The sequence below is a fragment of the Carassius carassius genome, chromosome 40 (assembly GCF_963082965.1).
Source record: "Carassius carassius chromosome 40, fCarCar2.1, whole genome shotgun sequence".
Taxonomy (NCBI): Eukaryota; Metazoa; Chordata; class Actinopteri; order Cypriniformes; family Cyprinidae; genus Carassius; species Carassius carassius.
In genome coordinates this window covers 17,507,716-17,526,399 of record NC_081794.1, presented here as the reverse complement: position 1 = coordinate 17,526,399, position 18,684 = coordinate 17,507,716, and the positions used below count along the sequence as shown (strand labels likewise).

General features: G+C 37.7%; 1 protein-coding gene across 1 annotated transcript; it reads right to left on the bottom strand.

The window, feature by feature from the left end:
• Nucleotides 1–1,854: 1,854 nt before the first annotated feature.
• LOC132122254 (glutamate dehydrogenase, mitochondrial) lies at nucleotides 1,855–18,329 on the bottom strand. The gene is made up of 13 exons (XM_059532293.1): nucleotides 17,767–18,329; nucleotides 13,163–13,243; nucleotides 12,938–12,993; nucleotides 12,418–12,481; nucleotides 11,518–11,612; nucleotides 8,470–8,649; nucleotides 7,179–7,316; nucleotides 6,934–7,071; nucleotides 6,768–6,848; nucleotides 6,562–6,685; nucleotides 4,370–4,461; nucleotides 3,128–3,190; nucleotides 1,855–2,845 (listed from the first exon to the last, which is right to left on the bottom strand). The coding sequence occupies exons 1-13, from the start codon at nucleotides 18,161–18,163 to the stop codon at nucleotides 2,726–2,728; spliced, it is 1,629 nt and encodes a 542-aa protein (XP_059388276.1). The 5' UTR covers nucleotides 18,164–18,329; the 3' UTR covers nucleotides 1,855–2,725.
• Nucleotides 18,330–18,684: the final 355 nt, after the last annotated feature.

The window sequence follows — 18,684 nt, the reverse complement described above, 5'->3', positions numbered from 1 at the left end:
CTTCAGCTCTGAATACTACCTTCCATGCATGTGAAGAGAAATATAGACATGACATGACATGACAGAGATGTACATTGGCAGAGAGGTAGATGAGTTTTGATGGGTGTTCCTCATCCAATGCTTTGGGAGGGGTGTAAAATTGCTAAACACCACAGCCTATAAGTATACGCACTTCTCTGATGCACACACAGTTCTTAACTGACATCAAACGCGAAAACATGGACTTCATCAAGGGAGCTGCGGATGGGAAGGTGGACAAGATGATCGATCAGGCTGGTAAGTTCAATTTGTTTGCTCAATGCATCTGTGCATAATATGGCATTTGAAAATGAAACACCTGAAATTGATGCCTGAAAACTAATATAACCAATTAAATGCATTGCAAGTGCTAGTATTTTATTTTATTTATTTTTTGCAATTGACTTTACTTAAAACATATAGACGAGACCATTAACTTTTATTAATGTTACATCAGCTGTGGTGGCCAAACAGAAAGTTGGAGATATAATTGGAGGAGACAAGAAAAAAGCAGGAGGTGCAAAAGACCAGAAAGCAGGTGGAGGTAATATTTTAGATTCCTTTTATAGGAGACTTTGGAAACAGCTTTATCCAGTTTGTAACTCTCTGATCAATACATTCTGTCTGTAGGTGTTGGCGATATGTTGAGCGGCGCAATCGGCAAAGCTGCTACAGATGCTGCCGCAAAAAGTGCCGCTGATCAGGCTATGGACATTGGGAAGAACCTGTTCCAGTGAGCGTGCATGCTTTGAATGAACTTTCCCACTCATCACTGGATTCTAACTGGACCCCACAATCTTGCGGTTTTAAAACCATATGACAGCACTGAATCTTTCAGTGTTTTGTCATCTTGAAAATGGCAATGCTGATATTTCTGTTTTCTGCACTTTTTGAGATTAAAAAAAATAATAATAATAATAATAATTTCTGAATGCATTTTTATGCTATTTCCGTTATAATTATTATTAAAACAAAACCAATAAAATTGATGCTTAACGTGGAAATAAAGACCTGTTGTTGCTCAGTGAGAGATTCTTTTTGCTAATGTTTGAAATAATTTTTGTACTATTGACAAACATGATGTCATGTTTTAAGATAAGACAAACTATCTTATAACACACACACACACACAAAAAAAAATCACAGAATTAATAAAATTCATTACTAACACTTACTGGTGTTTGTGCTGTTGTTATTGTGCTGTTCTTTGAGATTTTCCTTTAGGAACTGATATTGGCTAGATGAAGAGACATAAACATTTTTTTTTAAAGAGTTTAAACACGAACTGAAATTCAAGAGTTTACAGTGGGATACAATTTTTTTTTGAGTCACAAATTAGCGGAAATTAATTCAATTATTGTTTTCATTTTCAATGAAACTAGCCAAGTTGCATTTACAAAATAGTAGTAGTGTACAATTACAAATCTATAACAATTAATTTTTTAAATTGGAAAAAACAAAAACAAAACACATCTCATGCACATTCAGCAATTATTCATTTTAGTATGTCAACTAAAGTGTTTTATGCCAAAGTAAACATTTTCTTCTGAAAGTTTCATATGAGAAAATACCTTTTCTTATTTTTCAATAAGTGCAAATCATAAAAGACAAGGCATAAATGGCAATCATCACACCAGTTATAGTTACATTATTTAAAATTCGGCCTTATTTTTACTTGATTGTTAAATTACCAATATTTGAATTCATTGCCAATCCTAATAATGACACAACAGGAACAGGAAAATGATCTACATAATAGAGATAATTCATTTATCCGAGTCCGATACATGTGGTATTTTGGTGACACGGAGGAAAAAAGATACGACAGAAAATAAATTATGCTAATTTGTTTTATTCTCAACAAAAAGGCAGTATAAACTTCCAAAACACAGTTCCAGATATGGGTGCAGATAAGCTTGGTGAGCAACTTCCAGTTCTCATTTAAGCAGGAGTGCACCGGATCCTCTAGGTTTAACAACAAACAGATCTCTAAAAGTTATGGGCCGTGAACTGCCTCAGATACAATAAACATCTGTACTGCACATTGTCAGCAAGAACTTCATTACATCTCTAGGTCAAAACTTTGAGATGAGGCGAATCATGGCTGGGTTTCCCTTTGTGTGATGCACTGCATGAACTACAGTGACAGAAAATAAAACTCCTGCACACAGGTGTAAGGCATCTTTAACGCTCTTCATTACTGTAGCAATAACCATGTTTAAATGGTTTGCAAGAACGAACAATAAGAATAAAGTAAATAAAACCTACAAGGACATAAATGCACCAAGTTAAAGTAATATTTCGAGGCGAGAGGAAGCCAGGGCCAACATGACGTGAACAGTCAACAGAAATTTAAAACAGTGTGCTACAGCTTTATCTGAAGAGGACCACAGTGGTTTACAACAGATCAATACAAAAATCAAGGACAGAATAAACAAGTTACAACAAGACACACTTGAGAAACCTGATTATTGACGCCAGTTTGTTTTGAGACCACATCACATACAGTAAAGGAGCCTCAGAACAGATTAAACTGCTTTATAACTCTTAAACTCATGAGGAAGGAGCTTCTGGGATATGACAGAATGAGGGTGTTACAATAGAGGAAGTAGGGGTTAGGCTGATGTAAACTCTGATATGTTAAAAAGGTTGTGAAGGAGAATCAAGAGGTTGATGGCCGTTTTTGACTTCATTGCAAATGGCTCATTTATGTGAAGGTCAGGCCAGCCTCATTGTACACCTTGAAGACCTTCTCGATGGCGTTGACGTAAGCTGCTGTCCTCAAATCCAAGCCAAGGTTGTACTTGTTTGCTGTGCGCATAATTTGCTGAAAGGGAAAAATATTACAATGAGTACAGGTTTGACTACATTTAAACTCTTTTAAATAGCACAGAGGATAAAGAGAAAACGCCTCAAACAATAACAACATCTGTGCAATGGGCGAAGTGGTTTTCTTTTCTCATACCACACTAGACTAATATCTGCCTGAAGCCAGGGCTGAACGTTGTTGAGTAAAAATTATCTTTCAACTGTTTTATAACAACACAACGCTGTCATACAGATGGTGTGACTGAATCCTGTATATTACAATGATATTACAGGAACTTACCCTGGCCGACCTCTCCATGGTGTAGGCAAGGCCAGAGTGCACAATGTCCTTCTCCGAGGCACCCTGTATGACAAACACATCCCATCACAACAATGCACAAACATGGCATGAGTGTTATAAACTGCTTATCTTGGAAAGAACTCCAAAGCTTTGTTCACAGAGCACATAAATTATTTTTCTTCAAATTCAGTCTTTAGGATGACTTGCTGCACTGTCGTTCTGTAAGTAATGAAATCTAGTCAATAGCTGGTATATCAACATCAGTCACTGAAGCAATAACTTGGTTGAAAAGGTGATTTCTGTTTAGTGATTTTTAATAAAATGGTGACATAAAAAAAAAGAATGAACAAAATAAAATACATAAAATACAATTTAATAAATATGCATAACAGAAAAAAGTAAGTGTCTGGGAAAAAAAAACCCTCCTCTAATCTCATCAGTGTACATTGCCATCCAGTGAATGAGCTCAGCATGATGATTAAAATTGATGACTGGGATTGTTTTGCTCCTCCGACCGCTAAATTTCCATTTACCAAAAATATTACATAAAACACTAAAGTGCCCCAATTATGGATTTTTGAAAAGAACCTTTCATGCAGTGTGTAAGACAGCTCTAAGTGAATGAAAACATCCTGCAAAGTTTTAAATCTGAAAGTGCACCATGTATAAAGTTGTCTCTCAAAAGAAAGAGTCGACTCTGAATCATTGAAACGAATCGTTTTTAAATAGAATCCCAAGCCGAACATGAAACAGTAGCGTATTGCCCACCCACTTGGTCTTTTTGCGTTGGTCTGAATGAAAATCATTCTTTGCCACTAGGTGTAGCTTTTGGACCAGTAAAAATAGCGGTTTCCCCGGTAACAGCTGTACATAAAGCAGCACTGCGCTCAAAAACACTGCTTTATCAAGCATTACAGGCAAGATGAAAATGAGACCAATCGGACCAATCACCTGCAGATTAGCATCACACAAAGGAAGGGTTTGGAAAAACTAATCATTGAGCAAATTATTTGGGAGTCGTTAAGCAACTAAGGTAAACAATAAATGCTTATTATAAGACAATGAAAGTGTTTTTTGACCTTGCATGCACGTCAACCTTTTGTTAGGGACTCCCAAAACCAAAATATGAACCTTTCAAAACCCATAATAGGGGCACTTCAATAAATAAATACACATAAAATAAATAAAAAACACACACATAAGCATACAAGGCAAAGAAGGTAAGAGATTATGGACACTTACAGCTACACGAGCCTGGAAATCAGCAGTGGGGACAACTGGGATTGGGCCACCCTGCTTTCCAAACTTCCTCTCAAGACTCTCTTGCACAGACACTGGACAAAAGAAAAGATAAAACGGATTGATCAATTATTCAACTTTTATTATTCAAAAGTCTGTATACTTTTGCGTCAATTCGTTTTTCTTTTTTTAACCATGATGGAAAAAGCGCAAAAATAATGGTTATTGTATTTTTAAATGCTATGCTGAAAACCAAAATTTAAAACAGAACCGTACACAGAATATGCTGCCCGTTAAGTTAAATATTGACTTCTTTTTAGATTTTTTATTCATTTTTGCACTTTTAAGAAACATTTGAAAGTGCACAAATTAATATAGAAAATGTTTGATTTTTCACATGATCAGTGTTGAGCAGATGCTTTGAGGAAGGGCAGACTATTCACGCGCACAAATGCGACCATGCCAAATTTGAACTCGCACATTCTCAAAAATTTTTTTACAAATGCAACCGTTTCAGTTTATTGCGATTTCGCAAAAATCTGTTATTAAGAATGAGGCTCGACGATAGCAGGGGTTTAGAGAGACTGAATCTTAGAACTGCTTCGAACAAATCCTTCGAGAATTCTTGGAAAATGAGGTGATATTAAATGCATATTCTGAGAAGTCGAAAGGGTTGTTTGACCTTGAATGCATGTAAACTTATTGTAGGAGACTCCTAAAACAATACTATAAACCTTAGAAATGGTATAATGGGGTACTTTAAGGTCATAAAAATATTGACACTAAAAAAGTTTTCAAACCTCTTAGTAGATTGTCAGACCATATTTAACATTAATGGTTCATACAGCATTACTTTCAGCTTTACTTTTGGTATACAGTAGGGCTGCACGATATTGAGAAAAAATGACATTGCGATATTTTCTTTTTCTGCGATATATATTGCGATATGAAATCTAATCTAATTTTTTCTTACAAACAAAAATGGGGTGAGCACACTTACATTCTCATTTTAAATGATTTAAACATCGATACTATCGTGTCAATTGATTAATATGCGCGAGGGAGAGAGAGCAAGACAGCGCTCGTGTTGTTTGAAGACGGTGAGCGTGTGGACGGGGCTCGCTCTCTCTCTGTCTAAACTTCCACTCTATGATGGTTAAGCTGTGCAATTAATCCGCGAATCACATTCGTCAACGCCCGTACAGTTAATGAATAACGGATCAACTACGACGCACATCCTGTGATGTGACTATCGTGGATTCGTACATCGCGATATCGATGCTTAAATCGTGCAGCCCTAGTATACAGTATAGTCATTTGTAAAAAATCGGTACCATCACAATGTAATGTTATCAGTCAACTTTAAAACGGACAAATCTCTTCCAAAGAGTTGTGCTGACTGTCATCCGAAGTGCGTGCATATACCGTCGCTTCTGACGGTGCGCAATCCAAATAAATACACACATACACAGAATTACAGTATTTCAGTATTTACACAAACAATCTGCTCTGTCTTAAGTGAACGCTTAGGGAACCATTGGGGGAAAACATTTGATGTATAACTTTATATTAGATGCATGCATTACAGTATAGGGCGTCTGTATCATTATCACAATGTTAATCTAACAATAAAAGAAAAGAGGGCATCGCTGCACTTCATTTGAACTGCTTTTGTAGTTTTAATAATTTATTTGCAATGAACACACAAGTTACATTTAATTGTTTTTTGTCATGAATGCTTTAGTTTAGATATAAAATGATAAACGTAATGCATATTCTGTTTCTTTCTAGGCTACTTGTACTGGGTTTTTTTTTTTTGCATCTGTTCTTATTTATAATAGCAAAGATAAAATTAAATAAAAATAGCTGTAATGTGATTATTAATATAGTAATAGTAAAGAATATGTGCCATGTGACCAAGTACATATAGCACACAAAAGAAGAGGTGGTTCACACTCTGCCGGTCACAGCTCTGCCTCAGGCCTTCCCACATGCTAAGAATAATTGCTTAAAGGGAGGGAGTGGTGAAAAGAAAGGGAATCAAGAAAAACGAGAACACTGGGAACATTCTGAAGAGATGAAGATGCCTGCTGGCAGACAATAGCTCTGAATGATGTAATGATGCAAGTGCATTGATTTCACGCTGCTCCTCTTTGAGTGACTAAGACTGATAGAGAGGTTGTTTAAACACATACTTAGCAGGTGGTAGTTGGAATCCCTCTCATACTTGAAGGTCAGACGACCGTAGCTGACATGGTTCAGGTTCTTCAGCCACTCAAAGTAGGAGACTGTGACACCTCCAGCGTTCAGGTACATGTCCTGTACATCAAGATATCAATCATTATTCCAATTTTTACTTTCCTGAAGCACAACAGAGTTTGAGAAAATTCTGTTCTCTTACTGGAATGACCATGATGTTCCTCTCTAAGAAGATCTTGTCAGCATCTGGCGTAGTGGGACCATTAGCACCTTCAGCAATAATCTGAAGCAATAAAAAAAGACATATGTTCAGCACTGGTGAAAAGCATTTAAGCATTACAATCTGAATGATGCTGTTGGTGTCAGACCTTAGCTTTGATATTGCGAGCGTTCTTCCTGGTCAGCTGTTTCTCTCCAGCTGCAGGGATGAGGATATCACAATCAGCTTCCAGAATGTTCCCCTCATATGGCTGAGAGTTGGGAAAGCCCACAATGGTACCATGTTGCTAAAGAGAAAGCAGAAATATATTCAAGAAACAGTTTAGATACAGAAAGAAGGGTAAATTCTCACCAGGGATTCTAAAAAGCAATCGTAAATGTACTCCTAACTAACCAGTTTGTAGTCCTCTAGCTCTTTTGGGTCCATGCCATTGGGGTTCCAGATGCTGCCATCGATTTCAGCAATTCCCACACACTTGGCACCATAACGGTGGAGATAACGCATGGAATGCAGACCCACATTACCGAAACCCTGCATGATAGAATAAGAAACTACAACAACTTAAAATCAGAATCCTGTTTAGTTTTTTAGTTTTTTTTTTTCGTGGCAATGGCGCGCCCTTGTGGTTTGATTTAGCATAGACTAGCTATCAATGGTTAAAAAAAACGGCATCTTTGTCAATTACAACAGAAATACTGGAACTAGCTTATACTGGGAAAACTATTCCCCTCAAAGGAATTTCTGGCAAGATGTCATGTGCATGTTTAAGGGGGAAATGAATATAGCTGCCCACATTACAAAAGGACAACTGGGAAGCAGTCAAACCAACTCAGTTAAAAAGAATCATGTAATGCACTCCTCTCCGGAGGCTTCGTTTGAAACTAATGAAAAGGCTATCTCTTTTCTGCGCTGCTCTAAATCCATAACATGTGACAACACCTTCACTTGTCTCTTTGCTACACATGGCAGTAAATCTTCAGAAAAAAAAAGTACATTTTGAGGCAGTTATCCCACACCAACAGTTGATGAGAATCCCTTCCCCCTGTAGTCTGTGCTACACTGGTTGATTTTAAGAGTTTCGAGCACACTGGGATTAAGACTGAAATTTATTAGACCCCGAAAACTGCAACAAAACAACTTAATCTTAATCCTAGAGAATAGATCTGTTGTTTATGGTAAAGTCAACAGATTTTACATCTTTAAAGCGGAGCCGTTATTTGTGTTGGGGGTTCAAACGACAGGTGATTTCAAGGAACTGAGATGTACTAGATGCTGACATCTTATTAACTCTTCCTTTTTGTGTCAGAGAAATAATATTTAGTCAGCATATCATGCTGTCACTTGGTAATTTCAGCCCAAAATGAAGTCTGTAATCATTTACTAATACTCACCCTCATTTGGTTACAAACCGGTATGAATTAATGTGACAAGAATAGAATAAGTTTTTATAATATTGACAATGCTTCTTTCCATAAATTGAAAACATGTTTTGATCAGTTGACCATATGATTTACTAAGACAATATTATAGCTATTTTTTTCTTTTAGCTCAAACATTCCTGGTCATAATAAGCATAAATAGAGCAGCATGAACATTCTGCTAAACATCTCTATTTGAGTTACTTCACTCAAAAGAAAAGAAAAGTCGAAACTGACAGTCCAACTGTTCAAATAGCCATTTATACCTGAATAATAAAGGTTTTGTCAGCAAATCCAGGGGTCAGGCCCAGTTTGCTCATGTAGGAGGCTTCATTGATGAAATTCTCAATGCCATGGAAGACTCCACGACCAGTGGCTGAGATTCTGCCATGGATACCACCCTGGCTAATGGGTTTACCCGTCACACAGGCGTGGGCATTGATATCCTACAGAGAGAAAGACAGATACACACAAACAAGACAGAAAAATTGGCTGATTAATGCATTATTCTTTCAGCCACAGAACAAACACACACACACAAAACAACAAAAAGAGTTAATATAGTTAACCACTGTAATACTAAAACATTTGTTACTTTGACATTAAATAAACATTGACTGAAAATAAAAATTCAGCTAGTCACCATGGCATTTCATTTAGGCCAACATGATGCATTAAAACTATATAAAACAACAACAACAACAAAAAACAACAATAGCATATGATACTTAAAAAAACCTGCTGTGAATGTGAATCTTAAACTCCACATTAATGGGGAACGATAAATGAAACTGAATGCCAAGGAAAACTTTCAGTTCCAGTATTTCTTTTTTTAAATGAAACCTGTTCTGAATGAAAACCAATCCTTGGTTCTCAACTCAACACTTCAACTAACACTAGCTGCTTGTTTCTCATCCAAAAACACAAGCACCAGTCGGGGCTGTTCAGAGGGTGGGATGAGGACAACACGTGATACACTAACAACCAGAGCTCTTGAATTGGTGTGACGGGGTCTTGTGCGTTCATAAGGGTACGTGAGAAGGGTCACACTCCAAGTGCAGCTACTATAGCCCTATTTATGTCACTGAATGAGGAAACGCCATCGAGACAAAAGACCTGTGCTCCACTCACAGATGACGCACAACAGCCAAGTGGCCTGGGTAGAGGTTACTTCAGGAGACGGACATTTCAATAGGTATTTCAATACTATATGCATTACAGTAACCTTGTTAAAATCCAAACAAGTGTAAATCCATTTAAAAAAATGTACACATACAGTATGCATCATAATCAGACATCTGCTGGGCTGAGAAGAGAAATCGAAGCATCAAATTACTGCTGGACATTTAAATCAAGATGATTTGCATGTCTAATATTAAGTCTAAGCTTAAGCAACGTTTCCCTCAACTGCCACTCTGCACATGTAAATCTGCTGAGACTGCATTATGAGTGAAGAGTGATTATTGCCCTTTATAAACTCAACTGTATTCCAGTCCACTGATACCATCAATCATTTACTGTTCCCTTGTAGAACAGTGACAGAGTTCCCCTTGTATCCGAAACACATTAGCTTTTGGCCAAGCAACGTTTTTAATTAGTCAGTGACCCCCCCCCCACCCCCCACCCCCCACCCCCCACACACACACCTAACACACCAATATATTTTTTTTTAATTCAAATACTGTACATTGTTGACTAAATTCACTTTACTGGTAGAATTTAGAAAACGTTTAGTAAACTGAGGTCTTTTGTGTGGTTGAAACAATAGCGATTACAAGATACCGATTTCAGTAAGTTGTTCTCTTTCTTTTAATACCCAAGTACATGACCCATGTTTATTTTGTGCTGAAATATTGAAATAAAATGGACAGAATTCGAAATATGATTATTTGTTTCATATCAAGATAAAGCACAAAGCTTATTGTGATTTAATTGATGGGATTTGTGCTTCAATGTTCCATTCACTAACTGAAAACAGGCATGACCAATCGATTCTTGGGATTCAAGTATTGTTTTGATTAAAATCAAGAAGTCAATATTTTTTACCGAGCCCCTTAGCCATATTTTGAAATAATTGTTGATCATAATTTTAATTCTAAATATACATGGGACATTTTACATGCCAGAACTAAATGAGAGTTCAGTTCAGTTTTATAAGGGTCTCAAGTATTTGTCTGTGCTTATAGCACATCTCTTACAGCTACAGAAAAGGTAATGTTACATAAAATGTTATATTTGACATTCAACATTTATATGTTGTTAACACAGTCATTACCCTCCCACTTAAAAATATTTAAAAGAACAATCCTTTTGTTGCCATGGTGATAGTGCTAGTACTGTATTAGAGGATGATGTAACTATAATACGAGCCCTCTAGGAGGAATAACCCTGACCACAAAAACAGCAGAAAATACACTAAAAAGAAAATCTAAAGGTTTTGGCCATGTTTGTAATTTCAGGCAGCCTCTTTCAACTTTAGGAATCTTCATACATAAGTAACACAGCTTTATTCTCTTTCTGTGCTAGTTGAAGCGGTCATCCAAAATCATATCACAAAAGAAAAAAATGCTCTAATATATGTGCATATATAATAAGACCGCAATCGTGCTGCTATTGTGCATGCAATAAAACCGTGACCTATCCATTTATTAGGGCACAAAGGTTAACATTTCACAGTCTGTCATATAGATAGCATAACACTATCAGCATGTAAGGTTACTGATAAAAATGATGATGAAAGATTTACTTCTTACTGAAGACTCTAATCTCAATTATTTTTGTAACCCTTATTGCTCAAATATCCTTTATGGTACCCTATTTTCCGGACTATAAGTCGCACTTTTTTTCATAGTTTGGCTGGTCCTGCGACTTATAGTCAGGTGCGACTTATTTATCAAAATTAATTTGACATGAACCAAGAGAAATGAACTAAGAGACATGAACAAAGAGAGAACATTACCATCTCCAGCCGCCAGAGGGCGCTCTATGCTGCTCAGTTCTCCTGTAGTCTACACTTAGCAGCATAGAGTGCCCTCTCGTGGCTGTAGACGGTAATGTTTTCTCTTGGTTCTAAATAAATGCGACTTATAGTCCAGTGCAACTTATGTTTTTTCCTCATTATGACGTATTGTTGGACTGATGCGACTTATACTCAGGTGCGACTTATAGTCCGAAAAATGCGGTATATATTTTTTGACCTTCCAGTTTGGTTAAAAGAAGCTAGGTATGTCAAGCTACAAGTGAAAAAAGGGAAAAACCTCAATGGGAGTTTTATGGGCATGGTTAATAATTTAATAATGTAGACTGCTGCTTACAGTGTGGGCAATAGTGTTAGCATAGGTGTCAGCGATCCAGGACATTTCCCTCTCACCAGTGCTCATGTCAGGGGCAGGGACGTCAATGCCAGGTCCTGAATGGAAAGAGCAGGGGAGGGAGAGAAGAAAGAGATATTTTTACAACTTGTCAGCTGTAATTGTGTTGCATGTGACCAGACAGTCACCACTTGGGTTTCACACTGGTTATTATGAACTACGCTAATTGTTCTTTAATATGAATGCTTGATTGCACATCTCCAGGAAAAAAAAAGAAGTATTTTAAGAGGCAATGCAACAAATGATCTGAGTAGGCAGCTTGTGTTTCAACAGAGAGCTGGAGTTTCAGTGCATGCTTGGAGACTGTGAAAGCACACTGCCCTTCCCCCAAACCAGTGCCAGCTGCTTTGGCCAGGAAAACAGGGAAGGCATTCTGATAAACAGCTATGCAGACAGCCTTGCACCCTGAATACATTTCCAAAAACAGCTCCAAAGGGGGCAGGGAAGCACACCAAAGGACTTATTTTTGACAGCACCGAGGTACTGAAGCCCTTCCGGGTTAAAAGAGCATGGAAGCAAAGTTAATAATTGATATTAGTGATATTACAAAAGGTATAGGTAAAGGTAAAAGGTAGAAAAACATTTATCAATGTTGAAACCGTTGTGCTGCTTCTTTGATGAATATAAAGTTAAAATGAACATTTTTGAAATGTACTGTCATAACTGTCACTAACTGTGAAACAATCATGCGTCTCTACTGAATAAAAAATTTATTTACTTAAAATCCCAACATTTTGGACCGTACTGTACATTGTGTTATATTTTCTTGGAGGTCTTGATGCAGGGGTCATGCGTGGCATCTAAAAAAAGCGAGGTCAAAAAACACAAATGAATCAAACTTACCAATGAATCCCTTTTTGGCCAGCTCAATGGTGAACCTTCTTGTGATTTTCTCCAACTCATTATCCTGAACAGCACACACACACAAAAAAAAGTTTTATATTTTTGCCCCTTATAGCTTATGACAAACATAAAAGTAAAAAACAGAAGCTCCATGTATGTCTGGTTTTAAAAGACTGCTCTTTAAGCATTTACATTTCCCTAAAGTCATTCCTCAGAGAAAGAAAGCAAGCATGTTCACTCCCTGGAGTAATAAGGTTCACATTAAGGACTACAGACTCTACACATATTAAACAGAACAACAGGGAAGATCTACTGCTACACACTGAAACATCTTTATATTATGGACTCTGCTTTCAGGACTTTTCAGGCCCATTTTAAAGGGAAAGGAAGACTGATGGCATGAAATGCGTTTCTGCTTCATTGAGCCCATGAAAAAGGCAAACAAAGTCCACAGACATGATAAAGAGTTATTTCAGGAGTCCGTGTGCTCAGAGTCTAGACATACATGTTGGGTACTTACAGAGTAATTCCTGGGGTTGATTTTCACTCCAGCTTTAGCTCCACCAAATGGTACATCTAGAAGAAGATAAGTGATGTGCAATCTATAAGGATGAAGGATTTTCTGAATCTAAAATATCTCTGAATTATTAAAAACAATCTATTTGTGCATAAGAGATATCTAACGCACAATCCAAAAGAAGAATTCACCTCAACCTGATGTTTGGGGGAAAAACACAAAGCTTACCAACAACAGCACACTTGTACGTCATCAAGGAGGCCAAAGCTTTAACCTCATCCACAGACACATCCATGCTGTATCGGATACCTGAAAAAGGAAAAGCAAAAAGGCCCATGAAACTGGGTTCAATTACAAGCATTACAAAGAGTGAACTGGTTACCAAATACTCAAACTCATACACCAAGAACACAATAGGCTTAAACAAACAGACACTCTGAAGCTGTATAGAGTTCTGGTCAGTTTTTTTTTTAGCAGTGTCTTCATTCTAAATTGAATGAGGATAAACAGGACACAATACAAGATGCAGTCAGACTTAATTAATAATTTGTGTCAGTTTTTGCTAACAAACATCCAACATTGTATTCCTGAACACTAGTTCAATTTTAAAAAAATGCAGTTTTGTAATAAACCAAGACCATTTTAAGACTTTTTTTGAGGCAGCTCATGCTCAAAGGACATAGGTCACCTTTTTCAGCCTTGCAGCTAAAATTGCAGCTGAACTTGTGTGCTCTGGTCATGCTCCATTAGGACAGGTGCTACCATCACTCCCTTCTAAGAAGCTGGCGCCTAACGTTGGTTTCCTAAAGCAAGCAACAGCACGAACGTGACCTCAAAGTGCATAGACACTGTGTTTCTAATTAAGTATACTGTATATTTTATTTATTTTTTTGTGTCTTTTGATTGCACAGATAAACGTTAATTAAGATTTACATGCAAACTAGATTCATTAATTGCTGTGCAATTATTTCCGAAAAAAAAATAATAATAATAATACATATATATATATATATATATAAGATACAATAAAAAGAATATACACAATATATACAATTTCGAAAGGTTGTACAAATTATCCAGTTATACACAGAATAAAGTGGAAAAAAATATTTCAGTACATAATGTTCTGTACAACCTGGTGAGGCAAAGGTTATCTGAAAGTCATGTGTGCAGGGGGAGTCCTGTGTATTTGTGAGTATGTGTTTCGGGCCGGAGGCTGTAATGACACCATGTCCAGTCAGCTCCTCTGCCAGGCTGCATCATGAATCTTGATTGACTGTGTGAATGAGTGTGTCTGTCTATGACACACACTGCCATACGGCCTGGCAGACGTATCAATCCCTTCTAGAATAAACAAAAATAACAGACTGCCATCCTGCTTAAGCAGTAGAAAACTACACTGGGAATAATCTGTTATAATCTGTAGTAACTGCATTAATTCACAATGCTTCTGTAAATGCAAATAGAGATTTCTGGCCCAAATGAGTGAAATTATGTGCTCATAATACAAGTGAGAAAGCTGCCAACATACAGGCCAATATGGAACTAAACATGATGTCTTTTTATTGCTGAAAAGCCCATAAGAAAACCAGCCCCTCTGGGCATCTTTTTGTCTGCGTTTAGAAGCGCACAAGCTGAACAGATGTGCTTTTTCCGCTATAGTTGAAATGGTCTTCATTTATACACACAGAGGGGTGTGGAGGGAGATGGTGGGGGCTCTTGACTGGAGGAATGACTCAGCATATATCACCTGCTGTATCCAAAGAACGAAGAAAAACACACACACACACACACACACACACACCCACACACACACACACACACAGAGGAAACCTATCCAGCATCTCCTTCGACTCTACCTAGCGAGCCAACCTAGTGCGAACATAACCAGGATGTGCACTTCCTGCACAAGGCTAACTCTTGCCATCTTTTTGTTCCATTACTCTTGCACACATACAAGATACGCAGCAAAGCATTTCTGCTGATCTAGTGATTCCGACATTAATGTGCACGACTTTGGCTAACAAATGATGAAATGCAGAGCCATTAGCGGACAGTGTGTGATGGCTGAATTGCTCTTGTACTTTGTAATGTGTACCTAATCTTGTCTATTAGACATAGATAATGTCAAACACAGCACTTTTGTCAGTGATAGTCTTTGAGCCATGAAGAACAAGGGTCTGCCATGAATGAACAATTAAAGGGGCTGCATTTAATGTGTTGCTAACTTCTGATGTTTGCAAATTTTAACTACACAACACCTGAACATGTAAAATGATTTACAAGCAGTGAGCGTTTCTGATTGGCTGGTCTTCGGATTCATCATGATTTACACTAAGAGCTCCATTTTGTGCCTGATAATGGAGGCACCAAAAGCCAATATTTGAAGAGCTATTTTATGCATGATATTCAAAAAGTATGCACAATTAATAAATTTGGTTTGTGATGAGAAAATAATGCATTAAAAATAAAAGGTTGTTGTACTGAGATGCTTATTAGTTCTGGTCTTATCAGAATCACATTGATGGTGTTCAATAAAGTCACAATGAAATGAAAGATGATATTTTCTTTTTCATGTTGTGGTGTTCATCCGAATGAAATGCACTATGGAAAAAGATGGTGGGGAATTGGTTTTATGCAACAGTGGCTGCTTGGATTTTGAAATGTGGGCGTTGCAAGTAAATATGGAGGCATATGATCATGACCTTGGAGGGGTGGTATGTAAAACAAGCATGAATTCTTCACAATAACATCAAAAACATACATTTAGAAAATAGTTGGGGTGAACTATAAAGCAATTTAAGTAAAAAATTTGATCATTTTTTTCTCATGGTAAATTATGGCCTTAAAAATTACTGCAAGACACAAAAGACAAAATAAACAATGACAATTTTTAAAACACATAAGAGTTTCTTGTCAAACAGACCTACTGCTCTCTCATAATTTGATATTGTTGCATGCATAGCTGCAATCACATTAATATCCTTTAAAGCATTGGTCTCAAACTCAATTCCTGGAGGGCCACAGGTCTGCACGGTTTTGCTCCAACCCTAATCAAACACACCTGATCCAGCTAATCAAAGTCTTCAGGATTACAAAAAACTTCCAAGCAGGTGTGATTTGGAGCTGGTTGGAGCTAAACTCTGCAGAGCTGTGGCCCTCCAGGAATGGAGTTTGAGACCACTGCTTTAAAGGGACAGACCACCGAAATATGCCATCGTTTACTCGCCCTTGTTGTTCCAAATCTCTATAACTGTCTGATAATGTTGGCACTATCCATTGGCTTCATTGACAGAAAAAAAACAGACTATGAAATCTAACGGAAACGGAGACATTTCTTACCAACATTATACAAAATATCTTTAGCCTATGTTCTGAAGAGGAATTAAAGTCTCACAGGTTTAGAACGACATGAAGGTATGTAAATGAAAGAATTTTAATTTTTGGATGGACTTTACTAAATACACACTGGTGAGTTAGATGTATCCAAATGCTATGTGTAAATGTGAGAAGAGTGGTCCTGTCACACAGATGAAGAGTGCTTGAGCCCCGCCCCCACATCCATCCTTACAACTCTCTCTCACGATGCATCACCCACAATGCAGTGCCACGATGACATCTCCCCCTCCCACTCTGCACGGCCTCAGTCTCCTGATGACCACTGCTTCTTAACATCTGCTGTTAAGAATGAATGTGATTCTGTGGGCCTCCCATGATTTACAACAAGAGGAGGTCCCTCGGTTTGGGCGTATACCCCTTTCATTGGAGTATATGCATGTTGTTAAATCACAGAAAGTAAACACATCACATCTCATTTTATACATTACAGACTGTGTATCAGCCTCTTGCTTATCAGGATACACCCAGGCAAATGTTTATTAACCTAACACGAATGAACCTTCTGAATGTAACTGAATGATATGAATGATTCTTTGTGTACTGAAAACACACAGTTGACTTGAAACAACTTGGCTTTGTCTGGCATAAGGGTAAGTTGAAACTGCAATGCTCACATTAATGACTAATAAACATGTCCAGCATATTCTGAGGTCAAACTAAAACCAAAGACAGCCTATCCTTAAACAAAAGTAAAAAACCAAGGCACATAAAAAACCTAAACCTGATAGTCTTAAATATGGCTGTAAAATGTATGCAATTCCATTTCTTTTGAAATAGGAAGTTTAATAAAAAAATAAAAAATTACAAATACCCACAGCAAAACAAGGGATTTCAATCAGTTTTCCATTAAAAATAATATTTCAGCTTAACCTGACATGTGAAATTAAATAATCTATACTTATTGTGTAGTAAAATGTAATAGTAATAATAACAAAATATTGTAAAAGTTCAAGAAATAACACAAGCAAGGTTGGAGTTAGAAAGTAGAAAGTTGTGGAATGCTTTATTTCATTAAAAATAGAATCATGCATATAACAGACTAATTTTTATTTACACTAAAGCCAATTTAAATTTAAAGTTTTAATTGCAAAAGGTTCCAAATTAATTTGATTAGAGATTATATTTCACTATAGAAATTAATTGGAATGAATACAATCCAGAAAAAGTTAGTTCTCCCCAAGTGATACTAATACATACACCTGTGCAAGTGCAAGGTGTGTCAAGGTGATATTGACAGAGCAGAATTAATCAAATCTATACAAATACCACGTTTGAAGCCATACAAAAACTAATACAATTAATAAAAATGCACACACTGATTTGCAAGTCATTGTGTCAACAACTGTCAGCATGAAAGCACTTTTCATGCAAACCGTAACTGCTGTCAAACACGTAAACTGATATATAATCAGTTTTACTGCACCTCCGCTTACCTCCTTTGCAGGGAGTTCTGTGCTGGCTGTGTTGTGCCCGGTAACCCTCGATAACCTCCCATTCTCCGTTGTCTCTCTTGATGGGGAAGGACACGCTCAGGACGTGGTTGCAGGGCTTGATGATTCTGAGGATACCCCGCACACGGTGTCTCTTCTGCTCCGGCGTCTCCCGGGTCTTCAGGTCCTCCACCAACTTGTTTTCCACAATAGCAGCGCCGCGATCGAAGAAGCCCTCCACCATCCTGAAGAAGTTCGGGTCATCTTCCTTCTCAGCGACATCGCTGTAGTGACGCACCCTCAGTAGAGATGAGGAAGCCGGCAGAGCGGACTCGACGCATCCCGAGGCCAGAGCGTTTCCCGCTCCGCGAGTCAGCAGCTCCCCGAAATACCGGTACATGACGACAAGGGACTTTGAAAGTTACGGTACAGTGGAGAAAGAAGAAATTAAAGGATGATGGGTATTCGACGAGGTGAAAATGAGAAACGAAAAGTGGGTGTAAATGAACGAGACTACGGAAGCTCCCGAGCCCGCCTCGTTCAGTGTCAAAGTGACAGCGCTCAAGCCGTCTCGCGCTTTAAAAGGCAGCCGGCGTGTTTGGAGGAGTCGCGCGAGCAGACGCAAGGTCACTGCGTGACACGAGGGAGGAGGAAACGCGCCCGCAGCTTTTGAATCTCAGCTACATTCAGCATACCTTATATTCTGCAGCTAAATATGCGCTTCTTTAGTATATATATAGATATATGTATAAATCCATAAATCCAATTTACCAGCTAAATTACTCTTAGCGATGCCATAGAAATACACAGAGAACAAACGGAAGTGTATGTGTATGTGTGTGTGTGTGTATATATATATATACACACACACACACACACACACACACACACACACACACACACACACATATATATATATAT